Consider the following 23,581-nt stretch of genomic DNA (forward strand, 5'->3'; position numbering starts at 1 on the left):
AGACAGAAACAAGTTGTAGAAATAGAGGGACAATGTCTGCTACCTGTCCTAATCCTATCTCAGCCTGTGAGGTTAGTGGCAGTGATGAAAATGTAGTACTTGATTTATAGAATATAAAATCATAGAATGTCCTGAGATGGAAGGGACACACAAGGATCATTAAAGTCCATTTAAAAGAGTACCTGGCATTTGCAGCACAGCCCAAGGCCCTATAATTCCACTGCTATTATTACTGGAATTATTATTGTTGTTATTAGGTTAGAGTCTCATTGTTTTTCATAGCTGAGGACATGAACTCCCTGAAGACCAACGCTGGGACTGTTGGTGTACTGGTGAATGTGATACAGACTTTTCATCTGCGCAGGAACAGCCACACAGAGGGAAGAATGAATTTCCTGGTGGCTGCAATTAGCAAACTTATTCACAATTGCATGACTGCCTCCCACCCAAAACCCTCACTGGCAGAATTTGCTCCCCACAGAGCAGACTTAGTAGTGCCATGGAATATCCTGTTGAAATGCTGAATTTTGCCACACTTTACCAAACACTGCTTGTTTTGGAGCATTGAGGATGGGGGTCTCCAGGTCTGCTGCACCCTTTGTAGGATATCTGTGGGTGGCTCCCGCTTTTCCTCTTTGCTCTGTTGGAGTCTGTGCTGACTGTCTCCTCTCCCTCGTCCTTGCAGGGCGTACATGAGCGTGAAGGAGCTGAAGGAGGCACTGCAGCTCAACAGCACCCACTTCCTCAACGTTTACTTCGCCAGCTCCGTGAGGGAAGAGTTGGCTGGTGCTGCCACTTGGCCATGGGATAAAGAGGCCCTTAGTCACCTGGGTAAGTAAGTTATCCCACTCATGGGGTCTCAGGATTGTTGGTTGTCCTCTTTCTTTGTTGACTTGGCAGAGAGGTGTGTGTGATGTGGCTCAACATTGAGGATGCTTAATAAGAAGGTCGTAATAAGAGGGTCTGAGTGTACCAATAGCTGCTGCTGTAAGGAAAGGAGCTGCTGTTCCATGTTCATATGGATAAGATGGTGAGATTATACACTGAAAAGGTACTTCCAGGTTATGAGAAACTTCTAACAGTGAAGGCAGTGAGGCAGTGGGACAGAGACAGTAGAACTGCAGGTTCACCATCAGTGCAGGCTCTGCAGAGAGCTTTAAACTCGTATTTGGCTTCTCTGGGACCTTCCAGGTCTATCTTCTAGGATTCTGGAAACAGTGAAGTTGGCTTTTGCAGCATGTAATAACGAACAGATAAACCAGGAGTGTCAGTGTTTTGAAAGCTGAGACTCCAGATTTGAGCTACTCCAGGGCTGACCAGGCAGCCAGCACTGGCCACTTCCAAATCCAGCTGCAAGTGTGAGGATACCTATCAAATTTTACCATGTTTTTATAACTTGGCTGACTACCTGCTGGAGGCAAGGTTCTCCTTGGCTTCAGTGGATTCAAGGCAGACCCTTAAGGTCACCAGTCCTCGTAGGCTACAAAATAGCCAGAATGACATCTGGTTGCCTAGAATGTGGCTGTATTGTGTGTTTTCTGCTGTTTCGTTTTCCTGCCTCTCCCTTCACCTCTTCAGTGTCGGAGTTTTCTGGCAAAGCCCTTTACACTTTGCAGTCAAAACGTCTGAAGTGTTTCTCAATAAGTAACTGGAAATAATTACTCCTGACACCTGCACAGCAGATCTAGACCTTCTGCTTTTACAAGTGCGTGATGTTCAACCCTTAAAAGTTTTACACTGCTGTTAAAGACCTGTTTTAAAGTTCCTTTTTGCCAGTTTCCCTCCCTCAATGAGTTTCAGGGCTGTTTTTTCGATAGTGCATTGCTGCAGCCGCTTGTTGAGGAAGGCAGATCTCCATGAAATTTATTCCTTCGGCTTCCAGAAATCACTTCCAAGGCTCAGCTTGACAATCATCTGACTGCAGCAAGTGCTTCAGCCACACATGTTCTCTTCAGACCCCTCCCAATGGCTCTCAAGAAGTTGTACAGAGGGGTAGCTGGGGTGACTGGTCTCATCAAAAGGTTGCATTCAGCTCCAGTCTCAGAGCTTGTGTCCAGCCAGGGACACGAGAGGTGGTACCATGGTGGAAATGTTGGATCAGGGAGGTTCAGGGGAAAAGGAGTGTTGTCTTGGCTCTGGTGCCAGAGCTGTGAAGTATGAAGCTGGATCTGAACCTCTTTGGGGCTCTGGCACAGACTGAAGACTTTGCTTCGAGGCTGTCCTTGGTTTTAGCTTTAATGAGCTGGGGAGGGTGGGTGGTGGACTCTGTCCTCCGTAAACAGTGAGCTCCACCACATCATCATGTATTTTGTACCATGCACAATGTATATTATTGTCCAACAAAACAAAACTTAGGGCTGAGGAGGCCATGAATGTGTGCCTGCTGACAAAACCTCTCACAAAAGGCTACTGGACAATCTGAGTAGATGTGAAAGCACAGCAGTGAGGAAAAAGCAGGGAAAACTTTGGTAGCAGTGAATGGCAGTTTGAGAAAAATTCCTGAGCTTTAAGGACCTAAGAGTGGCCAGGGGTGGAGACAGATCCATACACAAGAGAGGGCTCTGTCTCCAAAAGGACATACTCCTTCCCTTGCACTGAATCTTGCTAATCTCCTGTCTATCCTGACCTTAAGATATTAAGGTCAGCACACAAGCCCTGCTTCCCCCTTGCCAGTGGCTGCTCCCATGCAGCAGAAATGCCACGCTGATTTTTCCCTCCACACATACAGACTCTTTCATGCTTTGGTTCCCTGCATGAATCAAATTGGTTCCTCGACTTTGACTTGACTTCTCCAAGAAGACAGACTGCCTCTTGACTCCAGAGAGCTTTGGTCAGATTTTGCTCTCTTTGTTTCCCTGAACTGGACTTTCTTAGATGTTTTCAAGAGAAGCTCCATGAGACTTTTTGCTCTCTGATTGCCTTCCCTTCTTCTATTTTAACACTTTGCTTCGGGCCAAAGATCATTAAACTTACTGTTTCCAAACTGTTCTCCATCAGTTCTTCTCAAGAAGTTGTTTAATATGGAATCTGGGCTTTGACCTCCTTAGAAAATATTCTTTCATTACCTTTGAGTGTGTTTTTCAAGAGGGTCCTCCTCACCTTCCTGTTGGTGTCCTCACCTTCAGTGAACTTTGTTTTTCATCCCCTTCTCTTCATGATGCTCATTTGGGGCTACCAGAAGTTATGTGACCATTCCTGTGCTGATGACTTACAGTTCTATTGCTCTCCTCCAGATTTTTTTTCCTGAGTAAATTTGATTTTCAGGCAGCCTTTTTGAAGGCTTAGGGCTGGTTTACCAATAATACAGCCAACAGCAACTACTTTCATTGAAGCATAAAAGATAATTACTGACTTGGAGAGGGTGAAATGGTCTATGAAATTTCTATAGACAGCGTTTCAGCTGCTGTGGAAGAGCTCCTAGACAGAGACAGCTTGCAGCCAGCCAGCAGCAGAGGTAGAAAGTCTCAGGTCTATTTGCACCACTCCCTGTGACCATACTGTCTGTCTCAGTCTTTCCACCATAATCACAGTGAGTTCCTCTCAAATTCAGAGTTCTTGGAGTCTGGAGTGAGTTTTCTGAGAACTTAGAAGTAAATCTTTTTTAACTACAAAACAGAAGAAATCAAAGAACTTCCCTTAAAACACCCCGAGCTTTCCGTGGTGGAAAGCCTTGTTCAGGAGCCCCAGCAACATAATAATGCAGATGCTTTAAACTTCATGTGTAGCTGCATGTGAACTGCATAAACATGGTCGAAGGGCAGGGGAATTGTGAACGGTCGATGTTATAAATACTTTCTGGTGTTATATAAGCTGGGGCCAGCTCATATATCTGGCAGAGGTCGGTGGATCCTGAAGGAGGGCCAGCCCTTCCATCAAAGGTACCTCAGGCAATGGCCATCTTCCTGTCTGACTAACTGTCATGCGCTCCTTCCATCCGTGGCTGTGACTCAGTGTTTGGGGAACACTGGCCCCGCCACACAGGTTCAGCTTTGTGGTTTGCTGTTTAAAGGTCCCGTGGTTGCTTGGGAATGTCCTCTGGGACAGCCCTGACACGGGAACAGGTTGGCTTCTTGGGAGCCAGAGTCCTTCATCATTGCCACTGGTCATGGCTGGAGGCAGAGCCTGCCCTGGCAGTGTGAGCCTCCAGGGGTGTGTGAGGAGAAGTGGGGTCCACACCAGTGCTAATCACTCATTGGACTGGTGGACTGGGCATCTTTTGTTCCTCGATCAGAGTGGGGGCTTGGCCTTGGGGATGTTACCAGCTCTGCAGCTGGTAGGTCTGGTCTGGAGGGACGAGGTGTTGCGAGGTCAGAACTGAGGTTTTCCAGCTGTCTGGACTTGTTTGGGTGAGCAAGTCCAAAGAAATCTCTGGTTCACTTGCCTTGGAGTGCTGGACCCCCTTTATATCACAGGGATATTGAAGATTTTAGCTTTGTTGTGTAAATGCTGACCTTGGGAACCTCCTTGAGCTGGTTCTCAGGCACCTAAAGCCCAGTTTAGCCCATCTCCCGGGGCAGGAGGAGGCAGAGGTGAGAAGGAATGCCTGATCCACAGAGGAGAGAGAGGGGAGGCTTGTCCTGTCAGGATGTTATGAACTCTTCCACATCTTGCCCTCACAGCCAGGATCCTGCAGAGGGGAAATAGAACTTCCTGGTCCAAAGCTGGGAGCTCTCCCAACTCATCAGGAAGCTGTGGGGACAGGGAATGAAGGGATAGGGATGTTCTGGAAGGCAGGCAGGGTTCTCATGCTGTTTCTAATCCTGCCATTTAATTAGCTGTTAAAAAAAGTACTAAAAATATGATCATCCTTGTGGAGCGTGGGGGAGGAATGGAATAGGGGAAGCCAGCAGAGAGGAGGGGAGGGACAGGGTATCCCAGCCTTGGCATCCCTCCCCTGTGAGAGTTTTCTCCCTCCCTGTACCGGAATCCCACTTATTCCACGCCTGGGAAGAGTGTTGGGTTTCTGCTGGGAGGAGGCTGCTTGGTCACAAGGCCCCCCGTGCCCTGGTGCTCAGCCCCTTTCCCTGTGGTTAGAGCTGCAGGATGTGTGCGGGGCTTTCACATCCCATTTACTTGTTTATGAACACTGTTTTCTTTCTGCGTGCACATTCCTCTTTTCAGACCTTTGGGCAGGCAGCCCCCTGCCTTGCTCAGGCTTGGGTTTGGCTGCAGAGATGCCTTTTCTTTCTATTCTCTCTTCTCTCATGCCCTGGTTTAATTCAAATGAGAAGCAGCTTTCTTTTTTTTATGTGCCCACTGGGCTCTCCATCAGTGGGATGCCCTTTGCTATCTATAGCCTTAACCAGGGTGGTGATTGAGAGGGGGATGGCTTCCAAAACCTGATGGTTGACAGGCCAAAACATGAAGGTCCCAAAAGGATTTTTCAATCTCTCTACCTTCTTGTAGCCCATCTCCAGGCAGCTAAAGGGTCAAGGGCTGACCGATGGGATGCAAAGTCCTTTGCTCTGTTGTCTTACAACTAGAGAGAAAGGGAATGCAGCTACTTTGTGACCCATCCTTTGCCTCAAGCCCTGGGCAGAAGATCCTCGCTGTGGGAAGGAAGAGCAATAAACATGAATTTTGAGCTAAGAAGCGGTGCCTCTTGACAGGTCAGTGGTGTCTCTCAGCCCTGCCATGGGCCACACACACAGGATGCTCCATTGAAGATGCCACCCTTATTTCTTCACCCTCTCACGACCCTGCTGCAAGGGCTCGAGAGAATTGCTGATGGGCGTCTCTGAAGGTCCCTTTCCAGCCCCAAATGCAGTGTTCACCCAGCGTGGCTCCCCTAGAGGAGTCACAGACCTGCTGGTGTCCTGCCAGGGACACAGTGCTCCGAAGAAAACCCTCTCTGGGAAGGAATGCCCTGTACTCGAGGACGTGAGGTATTCCGGCAGCGCACGGAGCTGATTTCAGGCAGCCTCTGTGGCTGGAGACAGGATCACGCCGTGGCCCCCTGCCAGCTCTAGCTTTGCTGGCAGGGGCAGTGATCATCAGCAGAGATGCAGTGGCAGAGGCTCTGCCGTGAGGTAGCTGGCACAGTAAATCCCCCAGGGCCCTGCAAAGGAGGGAGCAAGCTGTGCCAGAGCCAACTATTCGCCACGCTGCCATCCAAGCTGTCTGGGTTAAAAGTGGTTGTGTAAAAACAGCCTCCCAAGCCACGGAGGTGTTGCCTGGAGTCAGCCTGGGCACATGCTGGGGTCTGCTCTTAGCCCACTTGTCTTGCTGATGCTCCCCAGCCCTTGCTCCTCCGCTGTAAGGCAGCATGGAAAAGTGGATGGAGCATGAAAATGAGAGGAGAAAAAGGGAGGAAAGGGAGAGCGAAAAGCCTCAAAGCAGGGAGAAAAATGCAGAGATTCCAAAGATATTTTAATCTGGACGAAAGAAAGGAGGCAAATAAAAGGAGGCCAGAGAAGTAAATTTTTTTGTTCTTGAGCATCTTCCGTGGACAGTTTCCCGGCAGATGTGGCACAGAGCTGTCAGTGCAGAGTGTGCATGCCAGATCAGGAGCTGGAGAGGCTGGCAGTGAGCAAAGGGAAGGCTCTGCTCCTAATGGCTTTCATCAGCATCCTTCATCCTTGCTCTTCCCATCAGACAGACCCACAGGAGAGGAAAAGCAACTTGTCCTGCAGCCGCGGGGAGATTTAGGGGAGTCGTCATGGGTCCTGCCCAGCTCTGTGCTGTTGCTGTCAGTATGAGGTGGAAGTGCTGGGCAGTTTCTGGGGGACTTTGTCTATGCCCATGCCCCAATATCTTTGACAGCTGAACCTGCATCAGGCTGGCTTGGAGAAGAACTGCCCCTTTGTGCCCCCTGGAGTCAGGGGCTGGGGTGCCCCAGTGAAGAGGAGTGTGTTTGTGAGGGATGGAGGGATCCTGCCTGCTTCATTTGGTCTGCCTCGCCACACACAGATCCCTCTGAAGGGGATGATGGCATCTTCACAATCTGTGTTTTGGGAAACCCCACTCTGAAACACACTACATTTGTGTCAGGTTTGTGGTAGAGGCTTAGTGGATTGCAACAGAACCTCATGAGAGATTTAGTTTACTCCTCAGGGTCTGGTTTGGAGGTTGAAGCAATAGATCACGGATGATTTCTCAGCCTGGGCCAGAGGCAGTTCATTGGAATCTCCATATGGACTTGTGCTGAGGGTGGCTTCCAGTTGGCGCAGCCAAGTGTGTCAGGACTTCAGCACCTCATTGTTCTCACTTGCCAAGGGGGCTGGCATGCCAAAGCCACCTGTCTAGGCCAGGGAAAAACTTCTGGCCTCTGGTTCAAAAGATGATCCTTTTAAAGCTGCATCATGGCTCGTTTTGGTGCCCTGGCTCCAAACCTCATTTGGAGTTGTGTCATCCAAAGCAGACACTGAATTATAAATATGCAGAAAGACACAGAGGGAAATGGTAGCTGAAATGACGGAAGGTGTGGAGGGGGAAATAATGTGGTCAGAAGGGGAAGAAAAACCACCTACCCCATTCCAAGAGGGCAAATGAGCCTCATCCCATCCTACAAGAGGCTGAATATGTCCATCTTCAGGTCTACATCTGGCACCTTGTCTGTGACCTGGACACATAATGAGAGGAGTTTTGCCTCTCACGGGTGAGTAATGGCAGCTGATGGTCTCTGTACTTGCAATTCCAGGTGGAGTTGTCCTCAACCCTGCCTACTACGGCATGCATGGCCACACCAACACCATGATCCACGAGGTGGGACACGTCCTGGGGCTGTACCACGTCTTTAAGGGAGTGAGCGAGCGGGAATCCTGCGATGATCCCTGCAGGGAGACAACTCCGTCTATGGAGACGGGAGACCTCTGTGCTGACACTGCCCCCACCCCAAAGAGCAAACTCTGCCGGGATCCAGACCCTGCCAACGACACCTGCGGCCAGACACACTTCACAGGGACACCCTTCAACAACTACATGAGTTACACAGGTAACGAGTAATCATCGGGAGGGCTTGTGAGGGGTCACCTTCCTTCAAACTTGGGTTTTCCTCCCTTCCACCTCCATCAGGAGTCCCTTTCCCTATTCCCTAACCTATGTAGCCCCTCCTGGTGCACTGGGATGTGGCAGGCAGTGCTTGCAGTGGCTTCTTAACCCCTTTCTTGCTTCAGGCTATTTCCATCCGTCCCTCGCTGATGCAGCCATGCATCAAGGCTGTTCTTGTCTGCGTGGTGTTGTACCTTTATTCTCCAGTCCTGAAGCTGCCCCTACTATTATTATTATTATTATTATTATTATTATTATTATTATTATCCTTCTGAACCCTTTTGGCTTGGTTCCCAAGGGCACGCTGCAGAGAGCGCTGCTGTTCCTCCCGGCATCCCAGGAGGACCGCAGCCTGAGGAGCAATTCCATGTCCCCTTGCTCCACCCACGGCCAGCCCCGGGCGGGCGGCGGCCCTTCCCAGGTGTCGGAGCCGACCGAGCCGGTGCTGGGCAGGTGCAGGGATGTGGAGCTGCTGAGGCAGTGCCATCTTGTGGCTTTGGGGACACACGACACCGGAGAGCCCCGGCGGGAGAGACACCACGCGCTGGTGCCTCCCAGCTCTCCCTAGAAATCCCCCGAACGGTTTGGCGGTGAAGAAGGTGCCTCTCGCCGCGTCCCACAGGCTGATCCCCACCACCCTCAGCCTGGGCTGTCTTTCCCCCCAGATGATGACTGCACCAACTCCTTCACCCCCAACCAAGTGGCCCGGATGCACTGCTACCTGGACCTGGTGTACCAGCGCTGGGGGCACGGCAAGAAGCCGGCGCCCATCCCGATCCCTCCCATGGTCACGGGGCAGACACAGGACTCCCTCAGCATCTACTGGCTGCCTCCCATCAGTGGTGTCATCCACGAGAGGTGAGGGATCTGCTGTCACAGTGGTCTTGGGATTGCACAGGAGCCTGCTGGAAGGGACAGGGGACCCTCTCTGGTGTGGACCCCCCATCCCTCTCCCCCTCGGCCGTCTCCAGCAGAGCCCTCAGACACAGGAGCCAGGCTGCTGCCGCGGCCCCGCTGGCAGATGGGCTCTCCCGCAAGCTTTCCGCTGTCGGGGTGCCGGGAGGGGAAGCCAAAGAGCATCAGGAGGCAAAGCCAGCTCTTAAACCCCAGAGTGCAATCGGGGAATGAAAAATGAGCTTCATTTAGCACTTATTGTATAAAGTAGCTATTTACCAGGAGGAAATGCAGCCCTGTGGTTAAGGCAGGGAGCTCGAACCGCAAGAGCTGGGTTTGGTTCCCAGCGCTGTCACGGACTCGCAGTGCAGCGAACTGGGGGTAAGGCAGGAAACTTTTCAAACCAGAGAAACGGTGCCAAGGAACTAGAGTTGTTTGGCCGCTGAGCAGTGCGTGGCCACGAGTGTTGGGTGGCTGTCTGTCTTCTCCCCAGTACCTGGGAGCCACCAAGACCTGGATACACCGCCAGTGCCTCTGTTCAGCAGCCCCTCTTACTAAAACATTTTGGTTTTCACCAGGCTTTAGGTGGTGGGACCACTTTTTTTTTTTTCTTATAGGACAATTAGCACATACTAAAAGAGCTCTTGAATTTGTTTTGAAGCTGTTTCACAAAGCTGTCTCTTGTAATTAAGAGGCAAGTGCTGTTTGATGGCAGCTGGGACACTCCTGGGTCAGCGTTTGCTGCCTTTTCAAAGAGCTGATGCTCTCCACAATGGGCCTTTTGCTCACATGCATATCACCCCAGGCATGAGAGGCTCTGAGTCCAGTGATCCAAACAAATTGCTTTGGTGGGGAATTTGGTTTGGAAGCAGGATAACATGGCTCTAGAAGGGAGGCACTGGGTCCTTCCAACTGTCCTGAGTTCTCGTTTATAACTGGTTCAGCAGCTGATCTATGGTGGGGGTTCTGCATCCCCTGAGATGAACTGGTCAAGGAAAGAGGCTGAGGCTGACCCTCATCACAGAAAAATGCCTTTTTCTTTCCTGGAGAGCACAGTGGGACAACCTTTAATTGACATATTTGTGACTGGTTTGTATTACAGTAGTGCTGAAAACCTGACTCTGGGTTTAGCAGAGACAGCCCCAAGAGCACCCACCCAACTCCAGAGGCACTGCCCTGGGAAGTGTGGGGTCTCTTAGTTCTGATTGGTGGGTGGGGGACAGGTTATTCATCCCAGACTACACCGTGAGCACGGAGAAGAGGAGGGATTAAATCCACTATGGCCACTCTTATTTCCCTGTCTTCGAAGAAGCTTCTTGCAAGCCAGGATGACATGCCCAGGGGTTCTCTGAGAGCTTAGCTTTGCTTTTCCAAGTTCCCACCCAGACAAAGGTGGATGGAAAATTGACTGGTCACGGTTAGACATGCCAGTGTGTGTCTCCTGGCAGCAGGGAGCAGGACACGCTCTGTGACAGCTGTGCAGAGGATGGCACCTTCCGGCAGTACGTGCACGAGGCCTCCTCCCCTCGGGTCTGCGACTCCTCCGGCTACTGGACCCCAGAAGAAGCAGAAGGTAATTTTCTCCCCTCTTTTCCTCTCTGTGAATCCCCAGACCTAGGTGAGATCTTGTTGGGACAAGAAAAAGAAATCTCTTTTTGTTTTAGAGAATCAGTTGTCTTCCCTCTGTGGAGGCTCTGTAGTGTGGGAAGGACACCTTGGTGCCCAGGAGATACCTGGAAATGGCCAGCTGGCTTTGGACAAACCAGCTGACACCCCAATATCAACCCAAATCATTGTTTAGACAGGTGTTCTTGAGAGATACTGGCCAAAAAGAGGGGCATTTCACTGAAATAAGTCTTAAAACATAGATCTTGGGACCTCATCCGAAACCTCAGGGGCTTTGGTGCAGCCTTGTCCAGGGAGAGCAAGAGAAGCTTTGTGCTGACCCCACTGAGTCTGTGCTGAGCCCTGAGCAGTCTGGGTTGGATGCCATTCCTCCCTGGCAAGGTGAACAGCAGCAGGGTGTTACAACTTGTGCTGAGATCCAGATATTGGTTTAGAGACCCACCTTGTGGGCATGGTGGTGACTGTCAAGGTCACACAGCTGTCAGAGGAGCTGTTGGGCTTTTCGTGCTGCCTGAACTCCTCCAAGAGCCAGGCAGAGGAGGCAGGAGACCAGGTGAAATGATCCCGTGGGCTGTGTGTGGTGCACGTGCTGCTGTTGATCCTCTGGCTCCCCGTGCTTCTGGTTGTTCTGTGCATCTACAGTAAGCTTGTGTTTGTTCTGGTGAAAAAGAGAGGTTTTATGGTTTCTTAGAAATTTTTAGACTTGTATTAAATGGATGCAGGCTTGGAATTGGTGCTGGGCCCTAAGAAATGCTTCCAATGGTTAATGAAGACCAGGGTATTTTTACTACGGGAGAATATGATGCTTTCTGAGTCTGAAAGCCCAACACTGCATATCTTTTGCTGAGTGCTAATCCACCATCAGAGGAGGCAGGCTGGGGGGTCTGAGATCAGCCTGGGCACTGTCCTGAAGGTTTTGGTGGGAGAAAGCCTTCAAGACCTGCTTCCCTGCTTTGGACCTGGTCTGTCTCTGTCTGTGACTTGTTTCCAGCATGTGCCTGTGGAAAGCTTCAGTCTCTGCTCTGCCTGGAGCATTCAGGTAGCCTTGGCAAGCCATGAGACCACAGGAGGCAAGAAGCCTCATGTCCCCCAGCTGTGTCCAGGCTGTCCCTAGAGCCCGACACTGCATCCAGCTGCAGCTTGGATACCACTGTCCCTGTTTGAGAGGGCTGTGAGACACCAGATGCACCAAGCCTTGTGCTTGTAAGCACATACCCAGGAGCTGGGAGACCAGTGGTGCTTATTGCTTTCCAGGATGTTAGGGCAGATGCCACCAGCTCTGGGACATGACCATAATGGGTGTGAAGAGATGTGTAAGCACCTACACAGAGGATTGTGCCTCTGGGTCCCCTGTGAGGTCAGCTATCCCCTGGTTCTTACCAGCCTCCTTCTTGTTCCTTCTGCCCAGGCCCCCCGGATGTGGATCAGCCCTGCGGGCCCAGCCTGCAGGCCTGGAGTCCGGAGCTCCACCTGTCTGACATGAACATGACGGTGCCGTGCCCCCAGCCCGACGGCTGCATCCTGGAGCTGCGCTTCCTGCACCCCGTCTACCCCGACTCCCTCACCCTCTGGACCACGTACCTCTCCACGGGCTCTCCCAAGGCACTGTCTGACATTGAGATCCTGACAGAGCAGGGGGAGTCCATCCACCTGGGCCCCCTGGACACCTTCTGCGACGTCCCCTTTACCGTGAAGCTCAACATCCCCAAGAAGATGTCCGGAGTCAAAATCTACACCTTTGACGAGAGGATGGAGATTGACACAGCCCTGCTGACCTCCATGCCCCACAGCTCCCTCTGCTCCTCCTGCAGGCTGGTGCAGTACCGGCTCCTGCGGGACCCCCCGTTTGCAGACGGGTCCCCCGCTGCTCCCGTGCAGCTGCATCGCCAGTTCATCGACAGGTGAGTGATGGGGCTGCTCCATCCTGGGCTCAGGGCGTGGCTGGGACGGGTTTGATGGCCTCAGGTCCCACCTCTTTAAATCCCTGGAGGGTTTTGCTTGTGTTTTGGGGTTTTTTTTCCCCTTCTCTGGGAATTACCACATCCAGTGCTATTGAGGAAGCCCTTGCCCATGAGCCCAGGCTAACTAGAAGCAGCTTGTTCAACCCAGAAACATTTTCCCCAACAATACAATCACTAAAATTACATTTTCCCCATCAATACAACCAGTAAAATGACCTTTTCCACAACAATACAACCAATAAAATGATTGCTCGAGATAATGTCACTTCTCCCCAGCTCAGACCCCTGGGAAACAAGCAGCAGACCCCTCTGCATGACCTGGAAGAGACCCTCTTCCCACAGTCTCTGCCTCTGGCAGAGTATGAAGACACGTGTCCTGCTGCGATGCTGCATGGACACACACGTGGTATCTGCAGTTGTGGTGAGCAAATCTGTTGCAGATGCTGCTGTTCCCTCAAGCTGTCTCTGTCCCTGCAGGGAAGTCACACCTGGGCACGTGTACCACTACCAGGTGCAGGTAGTCTCCGGGACAACCTTAGGAGAAGCCTCCCCGCCGCTCGTCCATGTCCACGGAGCACCCTACTGTGGGGACGGGAAGGTGACCACGTAAGTCAAGCTCTCAGTGGAGGTTCTTTAAAGCTGCCAGGTTGTCCTGCCCCGGAGGGAAGCAGCGGGTTGGTCCTCCACCCGTGGGTCCTTGGCTGAAGGTGCTGCAGTGAATCCCTGCAGCAGACTGGGCTGTAGAGCTTGTGTTTCGTAAAATGCTGCGTGCACAGGGGATGGTGTTTTTGAGGGCAGGGTCTGGATGAGGGGTCCAACCTGAACATCCTCTGTGCTTGACTGCAGTGCTTGAATTTTGGCCCAGTGAACTGTCACAGAGGATCTGCCTTTGGAACTGGGCAGTATAACTTTCTACACAGGGCACAGGGTGATGGCCCTGCAGAAGTAGGTTCTGCAACAAGCACAGTCCCATGCAGTGTGGGGTCTTTAGAGAGCTGTCTGCTCACTGCTCAGAGACCCCAAATGATGAGGGATGCACCATTTCTACATTGAGAGACTCCAGTCCTCTGCCTGGGAGTTAATTATGCCAAATTTCCATATTTAGCTTTTTCAGACTTCAACTTCCAGGTTATTCAGAATCACTTTCCTTTGAAAACAGTTTTCTTAGCAGTGTGAGAAAAGGGAGAGGAACCTTCTCTCCTTTCTCCTGCCTCTCCTTCTCCAGCTCCCACTGAAACACCAGTTCTGCCTCAGAACCTCCCACCGTCTCCAACACTTGCTTACTCCAGCAACAAGCCTTCCTGATGCTTGGTTCTCTACTTCTGTTCTCCCATACTTCTTGCCTCAAGTGCTATAGGAAAGTCACAGTATGGTCATGGCTTCTCCCATATGCTGTGATTCAGCCTATCTTTATCACCTGGCAAGACGTTTTCTTTTTTCTACCTTATTCCACATATATACCTTATTCCACATTCCTCTTTTCCCTGCTTCTGCAGAATTGGAACCAATATATGGGATCCTCACTCATGACTGGGCAGAAGCACAGGAGTGTTGAGTGAAAGAGGGTGTTAATACATCTGTTGTCCCCTTAGGAACCTGGGGGAGGAATGTGATGATGGGGACTTGCTGGATGGAGATGGCTGTTCCAGGAAGTGTAAAAAGGAAAAAGGCTTCAACTGTGTTGGTGAGTCCAAGTGGATTGAGACAGAGTTCCAAATGGATTGACTCCTTTTGAGGCAGGAGTCAAACCTGTACATTATTCACACTGCTTCTTAGAGCAGAGGGTGATGCACCTCATCTCAACAAAGCCCGGGTTTGCAGTTGGACTGATCCACGGATCTTGTCAGGTCCTTGTGGTGGGAAAACCCCAGGCTAAACAGCAGCAAAACTCCTGTAACAGGAGGAGGTGTGTGTGCCTGGAGCCTGGTTTGTGAACAGCTCCTCCCTGTTCTTCCTGCAGGGGAACCAAGCCTGTGCTACGTGCATGACGGGGACGGTGTGTGTGAGCCTTTCGAGAGGACAAGCAGCATCCTGGACTGTGGTCCCTACACTCCTGATGGATACGTGGATCTGTGGGCAGTGAGAGCCTATGCCTCCCATCAGGATGTGAAGTCCTGCCCTGCTTCCTTGGTCACTGGAGAGCCTGTTGTGAAGGTGAGTGAAGGCATGGTCAAAAAAAGTGTTTTCTAGCAAAGCCCATGCTGAGGAGGTCACTGCTGCAAGAGCACAAACAAAAACTTCAAAGCGGCTCTGGAAGCTTTAGTTGATTGCAATATTCCCACACAGGGAGCCAGTGGATGACCTGGGCATTTCTCACACCCCTCTTTCATCAGTCCCTAAGCCCAGGAACTGCAATTCGTGGAGGGGTGTTTCATCAAGGCAGGGAGCACCTCCCCTGTAACCACCCCCATCCCACCAGCCAAGTGCACAACGTGGAGCATGTGACTCGTCCCACTGGTGGCTTTAAAAAAAAAATCCTGTAAGTCTGATACCTTATAAGGTCAGGGCCTGAAAGGATGAAATCACGCACACATCAGCATCTGTACCGCTCTCGAGCCCTCTGATCTGAAGCCAAGGAAAAATCAATGGGAGAGTTCCCATCTTTCATATGGGCTTTGGAGCAGAGCCTGGAGGGGATTTCGCCTGATTGGCGTTAACGTGGTGTGTAATGTTCTTTCCTAGCAGGCTGAAGAAGGGCAAGAAATATGTAAAGAGATGGTATTTAGTCCTTTGTACATGTGTTTCTACTGACGTGATGTAAGGAACAGTGATGAGAACCTGCAGTGTGATTAAGTTGCCCAGATGTACACGTCTAATGAGATGCTTTGGGCTCAAATGTCTGCTCCTCTACACTGACACATGTGTCTCCAAGGCTTTGTCTGCCAGGCCTATGGGAATGTCTGGAATACCCTGGTATTCAGGCATATGAATCACAGCATTGTATCTCATGAGCACAGCCCAAATCAGGATGCTCTGGTCCTACCTACCAGTTCACAGCTTGGCTCATTATTTCTTACTCGGTCCCACAGACACCATGAGGTGCTTAAACAGCATGTTTACAGCACTCCAAAATGTCAAGGGCCTCCTGTGCACACGTGTGGGCAGTGAGCTGTCCCTTAGGAAATCACGTCCTAACTCTCTTCGTGCTGGAAACCGCCTTGGGATCCTTCTCAATGGTTGTTGAGTCTTCCTTGGGGTTTTGTTGGTGCTGTTTTTCTCTCTCTTTCTTTGCAACTTTCTGAGTTGAAATAAATCTCTCATTTCAGGTATGTAAATCCCACCTTCACGATGTGCCAAAGGACCTTTTGCAGGCTGCTTGGTTCCCATGTGCTCCCAGCCAAGAGAATGCTCAGGATCCAGATGAGGAGAAGACGGCCTTGGGTGATGAGGGAGTTTGGCTCAAGGTAAGTGAGGATGTGTGATCAGGCACAGAGGATTTGTTTGTCTTTATCCAGCACTTTGGTGACAAACCCCATCCTTTTCTGTCCTGTAGGAGCTACAGCAACCTTAAAAAATACTCAGATAGGCCTCTTTGCAAAAACCAAATGCCTGTGCATGGGTTTTTTGTAGTTGCCTCATTCTCACTGTGAACAGCAGACCCATCCTGGGGCAGATTGCCAGGAGAAGGACAGTGCATGAAACCAAAATCCCACAGAAATGCCTCAAGGCTGAGAAACAACTTGCTCCTGTCTCTCTCCCCTGCATTCAAGCAGTGCTTTAACACCTGCAAAAGGAGGGCACAGGCTGCGTTTCAAGTCCTTGTTGCCTTTGTCCCCCATGTCTATGAAGAGCAGCAGAGGGTATGTGGATATGCTCTGTCATCCTGAGGGGTCCAGCTGTGGCACACAGGTCCTTCTGATAACTCCAGACCAAAGGTGACACTTCTGTGCCCCAAGGTGCTGGTCCTGCAGCCCAACAGGGGCTCAGGGGCTGCCTGGGGAGCTGGGAGCTGCCTCTGGGAGGATCAAACCTCTCTGTCCCAACAAGCAAAGGAGCAGGACAGAGGAGAACGGAAGGTTAGGCCAACAGCACTTTTACAGCATTGGGTTTCTGACCACAGGCACAGCTTAGAGGTTTTGTGGCTGCTGCCTGGTGTTTCTGAAAAGCCAGGCTCTGGCATGGTGCTCCCTCTGCAGTCTGAGACACATCTTGCCCTGCTTTGTTCGAGGTTCTCTAGAGAGGACTCTTCCCAAAACTCTCAGATGACTTGGCGAATCATCAGACCTGAGTCAGTAAACATGGGTATCGCTCTGAGGTCCTCTGTCTCTCCAAAAAAACTTCCTTTAACCTTTCTTTTACTTTTCCCTCTCTTCCTTGTCTGTGTGTTCACAACCCACTTTCTGGCTTCGGTGTCTGGCCATGACAAATGTGCCTCCTTTCTTCCTTTGCTAGTGAGGAAGCAGCAATCCTCCCCCTCTGCCCTACCTAGATGAAAGCTTGCTTTCCACTTCTCACCAGGGGTTAAAGCGTGTTCCAGTTTTATTGGAGCTTGTGGTCAGTTCTCTTCCTCTATGGATGTTTATATTAAAGACTTTCATTACTGGTTCTCCGTGCTCTCTCTAGGAGTGCTATTATTTTCCGCCCATAAAATTATTTATGGACTAGTAATAAATATGCCCTTTTTCTCTTTATTTTTTTTTTTCTTTTTAATGGAGTTGGCCTGATTGGTAACATATTGGGTTAGGAAAGACAGCTTTTTGTTGACAATTTGCCTAGCACAGCTGCCTGCCCGGGCAGGAATGGTGCTGTTGTTGCACATGTGTACCCACGTGCACGTGGTGTTTTGTGGCCACCGACTCCCATGGCCATTTTAAAGCTGTTGCACCTGTGTCACCCAGGTCAGAGCTGCACCACAAAACTCACTGGACGGTAGGAATTGCTTCCTGCAGTGTTCCTCAAGAGGTGGCACCAATGAGCAAGGGAAAGGCTGGGTCCAACAATCATAGAATGGTTCGGGTTGGAAGGGAACTTAAAGGCCCTCTGGTTCAAACCCCACCTTCCGCTGGACTGGGTTGCTCAGAGCCCCATCCAGCCTGACCTTGAATATTTCCAGGGATCCACAACTGCTTTGGGCAACCTGTACCAGTGTTTTACCATGCCCACTACCATGCTGGGAACAAGTGGTGTGTGTGTCTGTGCCACCTAACGAAGCATCTGCCAGGCCCTGTGGGTTTGTCTGCAGGTGGGAATTGTTATGATTCACAGATATCCAGCCATGCTTTGTTCTCAGTTTTTAATACATCTGATGAGGAGATACATCAAAATCACTTGTAAGCAAGTCAGGATGTGTAACATGCAGGAAATGAAACAGAAGGGGGGAGAGGGAGGGAGGAAAATGAAGAAGATAGCCTGCTGTGGCCAAGCACATAATAGGTATTGAAAAGGATTGGGATGATAATCAAGTCAGCTACTGTTGGTCTAACTTGGGGCCAGCGTCCTTCACTCTCATGTAGAAGCACTGTAGGAAGAGAAAGACTAAACTCTCCACCTTAAGGTGTGTAGTCCAGGGAAGGCCTCACCTGACCTCTCCAACCATCTCTCCTCCCCTGAGGAACCACACTTGGAGGAGGAGGTGGTTGGGTTAAAACAGGATGGCTCCTTGGGTCTTTCCAGCTGTGGCTCTGTCCTGGGGCGCTCCTTGGAGCTGGTTGTGAGCACTACTGGCTCTTCCTGCTTTCTTTTCCTCCCTTCTTCCATTCCTGTTTCTTTTCCTTCCTTCCTTTGCTTGTCTCACTGAGGTAGGCAGTGGGGATGTACCAAATAAAAATGTTTGAGCCCTCAGGTCCACTCCGTGCAGCCAGGCCAGGTCTACAGGAGAGCAAGCCCTGGCTCAGGGAGCAAGCAGACAGCAGTGGGGACTCACTCATGGGGCGTTTGCTGCCGAGCACCTCCCTGCAGGGCGGGACCCCTGGGCTGAAGCCCAAGGTTTTCTCCTGTTCCCGTGAGTGAACAATGCCTGACGTGGCACAAAGCCCCCAAGGCTGGGCTGCCACCACAAACGGCGTGGTTGTCCCCTCCGCTCCCACAGCCGGCTCCTTGGGCTGTGCCCGGCCAGCCAGGACTTGTCCTCTTCCCAAATACACCTTTGCCTGGGATTTCTGAGCTCCCTCCATGCCAGTGCTCAACACAAACACTCTATCGGGCGGATCTCGATCGAAACACATCTCTGCACTGGGTGGGGGGGTACCAGGGTGGGGGAGGAAAACATTTCTGTCTTCTTACTCCCAAAGAACGCCTGCCCTGCCATGATTGATGCCATGAGTCTCCCAGCTGCCTCCTGTAGCCTTCGGGGCTGCAGGCAAGTGGCGAGTTGTCGGCTCTCCTCGCAGGCAGGGCTTCTCCCCACAAATCTTTCCGCGTGTTGGCTGGCGGACAGTTTGCAGTCGCTGTGGGTACTGGGGACATTCTTTGGGCTTGTTTTGGGGTTTTTTGTTTTTTTTTTACCGGAAACGTTTTGGAGGCAGGGCTGGTAGCTGTGTGCTCTGGGTGCCTCACTGGCCTGGCCTGCACTGTGTGGGGTGGGAGTTGAAGCCTGGTGAAGAAAGGGCAGAAAAAGGGTCACCCAGGTGTTGCTCAATTTTAAGAGCAGCAAATGTGGGTGTTGTGAAGATGCTATAAATTTATGGCGAGGTGGGACTGATGGATGTGGAGAACACTAGTAAAAGGGAGAAGGGGAATTAGGAGGGAAAGGGCCATGTTCCTGCTCCCTTCCTTCCTTTCTCTCTCTTCCCACCCACTTACAGCCCTGCACCTCTGCCAGTCTCTGACCCCTTGCTCCTGCTCTCTCACCATGTTCCCTCTTTCTCTCTCTCTTGCACATAAGGGATCAGAAAAGCTGTGTTTGTGCCTGCTCTCAGGGTCTCTCCTGCCCTCCTTCCCAGGTTTGCTTTGAGAGACCTGCAGTGCCCACCTCCCTCCTGCTCTTCCTGGCCTCCTCCGGCACTGTCCCGAGCCGGCAGCGCAAGCCGATGGTCACTGTCCAGCTGATGGACACGGACGGATGGAACCGCTCTCTGGGTGAGCAACCTGTGGGCTGTGACACCGAGAGGGACACCTGGAGCCCCCACTACAGCTGTGGTCTCTCACTGAGTTCGGTGCTGCCGTCCCCTGTCCCCACCTGTGGCATTTTCTGCCTCCCACGCCGGTCCGTGGGGATGTGGGGCGGGAGCACATGAGGCAAATCAAAAGCAAAGCCCTGTGACTGAGCCAGTAGCTTCTTTCTTTGCCCCTCTCGCAGGGATGTACGAGCTGTCGTGCCAGCACAACCCCCTCATCGTCAACTTGTCCCGTGGCCAGGAGGACCCGTCCCGCCCGGTGGCTTCGGTGCTTCTCAACTTCTCCTCCCCTCTCGTGGGCGTCACGGGCGTGGCCCTGCGGACCCCAGCTCAGCCTGGCTCCTCTGGCCCCAGCACCTGCCTCCTGCAGCACGAGGAGGGCTGTGGCCAGCAGTGCTACAGGTATGGCCTCCTCAGGGCACATCCCAGTGGGCACCCAGGGTTACCTCTCTCCTCTGGGTATTTGTGCTTGAGTTCTGGGGGTTTTTATCTTCTCATTGACAATTTTGTGACTATTCTCAGGTGGCTTTTGAGGGTTTTTTGGAAGTTCCAATGTAACGAGTCTTGATTTGCTTATCTCTCTGGGGGGAAAGGCACAAAAACAGATTTTGTGCATGGCTTGCGCATCTGCACAAAAGTGTATTAAAGGACTGTTTCCTGGAGGGAACAGCAGGCTCCCTCAGCTAAGAAGTTATCACTGAGGGTTGTTGCTAAAGCTGAAGTGTTGACTTCTTCAGCATGTGTTTTACAAGCTCCATCTCCATCCATCCCAAGCTTCCCCACGCTGTGGAAGGTGGAGATGAAGCTCTCCTCCTCCTCCTCCTCTGTGCTCACTCCCGGCCCATCCCAGGCTCCTCACCAAGTCTCACGCTGTCCCCGTCATAGCTCGGCGATAACACTAACAGTGGCAATCAGCACTTGAATTTATTGATTTATTATTATGTCTGCCTTCATAAGGCAGCAAGTGAGAGTCAGTGTTTGCAGAAGGGGCACCGCTCTCCTAGCGGGTTGTGCTGGTGAAAGGATGGGGAAGGACTGGTGTCCAAAATAGACTAAATAAACAAGGCAGTAGGATCGTGCCGAGCGGAGGCACAGACCCAAGGAGGAGCAAAGGGCTGGTGCTCAGCCTGTGTCCTAGAGGGGTGGCAGGGCTGACGACAGCCAGACCTGCCAAGTCTGGCTTTGCTTTCGGATCCCAGGCTCCCTGAAGTTACACGCGTGTGCTGATCCCGGGCTCCAGCTCAGCCAGTTACTCAACCCGCACCGCTGGGAATACCGATCTTTGAGTCGAGCTTTGCTGGAATCGTGGGGGTGTTAGGCATGGAAGGGGTTTGACCAGGGTCATCACATCACTGCTACTGTTGTATTTCTCCTGCTGATGGCCCTGGATGGACGAACATCCCTGATAACAAATCAGTGTGCGTGTGTTTGTCTAAAAGCCTGTGGGATTGTGGTACAAGTGATTTATGTAGAGTTCTGGAAGCCATGAAGTTGCTTTTTACTTTCTCTGTCTCTTTTTTTTTTTTTTCTATTTTTTCTTTTTTAAGTGCATGTGTGATTTATACAGAAACATAAATCTTAGTGAGTCAGCATGTAAATATTATTCTCAGCTTTACATTAAAGGATCAGCGTCCACCTGAAATGCAGTACGTTTCCTCCTGGTAGCTGTTACAGCTATGTACCCACATGCTTCTAAGACCCCAGCCAACTGATGTGGTTTTTCAATTACATTTTCTCATCCCTTAAAATAATTCTGCATTCTCGTTGCTTGAGAGCCTCCCCCTCCCCCTCAGAAGTGACTGCAAGGAGGAACAAACTGACTGGACCCAGCTGAGCCTTGACTAGGGATGGGGAGATGCCCATATAGGGGCAAATAGAGTGAAAAATAGATGTTTTTCTCTTAAAAGTCTCATTATATCTGAAGCACAAGCCAGTCACCGTATCACCAAGGCACAACAAGTGGTGTGCTGTCCCCTTTGCATGGGCACAGCAGGATCCTCATGTCTCCCCTTCCCTGCAATCCCACGGGCTCCCCATGGCCTTGGCTTAGCAGCAATATGCTGAATTGCAGGATACACATGTGCCCTTAGCAAATACTCAGAGTAAATCAGATTAGTAGAGTTTTCAGAGTAGGAAATGCTATTCATGGTATTGATTTTCTGGACTTAAAGGCTTGAATATTTAGAGATTTTAGGCTTACAGCATCCAGTAGCCACAGTAATAATAAGGGATCTTCCTCTGTTAAGTCAGGAAACATCCAAGTATCCCCCCCTTATTATATTTTTTAAATCTGTTACATCTCCAAAATAGCATAGCAGTATTTTTACTTTTAAGGGCTAACAATTCATTTCATATAAAGCAGAGGGGCTCTGGGAGAGAAGAAAATCCTCTATAAAAATCCAGGGATAGAAAATCTTCAGAGGTTGAGAGACATTCAACTGCAAAAGATCACAGAAGGTCCGTGTTCCTCCTGCACAGAGTCGGACTGGCCGTTTGCACGTGCCCAGCCTCACACACACAGTACGTGCGTGTGAGTGCTTTCCTAAAATAACCCGGGAAAGGGACAGTAACAGAAGCAACAAAGAAATGAGGTTTCCTGACTTCAGCCTAGAGATGCTCTCGTTGCCAAAATAATAAATACACGACAGCTTGGTATTCCTGTAGCATCTCTCATCTTGAAGGATCTCGCAGTGCTTCGCAGGCTGGGGAAAACGTCGAGGTTGTGTTTGTGCTGATGAAACGCAGCCCTCTCCAGGTCAGGGTGCAGCAGGCGCTTGGTGCTGGAAAAGTGCATCCTTGTTTTGAAGCAAGAGTTGCCTTCTGCTTTTGTAGCCACTCAAGATGCTGAAGGTTGGAAGAGAATTTGCAGACCAGAGCAGTGGTGTCCGCCCATCCCACCTCGCTGCTATCACCAGGAAACCCTCTCTGCTGTCTCTGTCAGCAGATCAGGGGTCGTCTTTGCTTTCTGTTCCCAACCTTAAAAAGTCAGGCAGAAATCAGACTTTTAACAAGTTTCCACCCAGAAGACTCAAACTCTCTCAGCTTTCATCTTTTTCTTTGCATTTTCAAACTGAGCCACAGGCCCTCCTGTTTTCCTTGGTACAGGCTATACCCTGAACCAGGGGAACATATTTCGTTTCCTCTATTATGTTTATTTTTAACTTGGTTTTATTTTTAATGTGTTTTATTTTTTGTTAGCATATGTTGGGAAGTGCCTGGGTGAGTTCACAAGGAAGGGTGCTACAGGCAGTGATCTGTGTTTGTATTTCCTGTGTAGTGCCACCCCCCAAAAGTGGCTGTAAGGTGTCAAGAGGAGTCTGATTTGGATTCCTTTTGTACAGAAAGTGGATGTCAGGGAGAGAAAATCAGATGGAGGAGGAGGTTGTTTACTTACTGTCAATTTGTAAACTTTACTCAGCAAAGAGGGCTGTTTCCCAAACAGGTTTTATTTGCTTTGTTTTCTTTCTTCCAGGCACCAAATTATGCTGGGTCAGTTTACAAACTGGGTCTGTGCTGTTGTGAAGATTTATGGGGAACCTGGGTAGAGATGCTGGGATATTATTTTGTAGAACTGTAAAATGGTTTGGGTTGGAAGGGACCTTAAAGGTCACGATTCTTTGCCTCTGGCCTAGAGTGCCCCATGGATGGAGTAACCATCCCTGGAGGGATTTAAAAGACATGTAAATGTGGCACTTGGGGACATAGCTTTGTGGTGGCCTTGGCAGTGCTGGGTTAATGGTTAGACTTGACCTTCGAGGGCTTCTCCAACCTAAATGATTGTGTGATTCTAGGGTCCTGCTGATCTCCTTTCCTGGGGCATGGAATCACCTCAACCTTTGCCTCTGCCACTGGGACCTCTAAAGGTGCTTCTCCTTCAGCATCAAAGCCTGTTGATCTCTGGCACTTCTCTGGTGGGTCCCTGGCTGGCTGATGGGCAGCAGTGCCCTAGGCTCTACTGTAGGACTTGATCATTCACTTCAATTGGTGGCTTCAGTGTCCAGATGGAAGGTGTCAGGGATGACCCTTGGAGGAACAGAGACCGTTTTCATGGAGCTG

General features: G+C 50.7%; 1 protein-coding gene across 1 annotated transcript in view; it reads left to right on the forward strand.

Moving 5' to 3' along the window:
• Window positions 1–23,581, forward strand: part of PAPPA2 (pappalysin 2) — an 88,680-nt gene that overhangs the window by 26,877 nt on the left and 38,222 nt on the right. Inside the window, exons 4-14 of the mRNA XM_027694535.1 lie at window positions 686–831; window positions 7,640–7,933; window positions 8,655–8,847; window positions 10,335–10,456; window positions 11,918–12,410; window positions 12,948–13,076; window positions 14,063–14,154; window positions 14,431–14,624; window positions 15,737–15,874; window positions 19,352–19,487; window positions 19,708–19,927. Of these exons, the coding sequence (XP_027550336.1) occupies window positions 686–831; window positions 7,640–7,933; window positions 8,655–8,847; window positions 10,335–10,456; window positions 11,918–12,410; window positions 12,948–13,076; window positions 14,063–14,154; window positions 14,431–14,624; window positions 15,737–15,874; window positions 19,352–19,487; window positions 19,708–19,927 (2,157 nt within the window). The remainder of the gene's footprint in view (window positions 1–685; window positions 832–7,639; window positions 7,934–8,654; window positions 8,848–10,334; window positions 10,457–11,917; window positions 12,411–12,947; window positions 13,077–14,062; window positions 14,155–14,430; window positions 14,625–15,736; window positions 15,875–19,351; window positions 19,488–19,707; window positions 19,928–23,581) is intronic.

The sequence above is a fragment of the Neopelma chrysocephalum genome, unplaced genomic scaffold, assembly GCF_003984885.1.
Source record: "Neopelma chrysocephalum unplaced genomic scaffold, ASM398488v2 Primary Assembly neopelma1_98, whole genome shotgun sequence".
Lineage (NCBI taxonomy): Eukaryota > Metazoa > Chordata > Aves > Passeriformes > Pipridae > Neopelma > Neopelma chrysocephalum.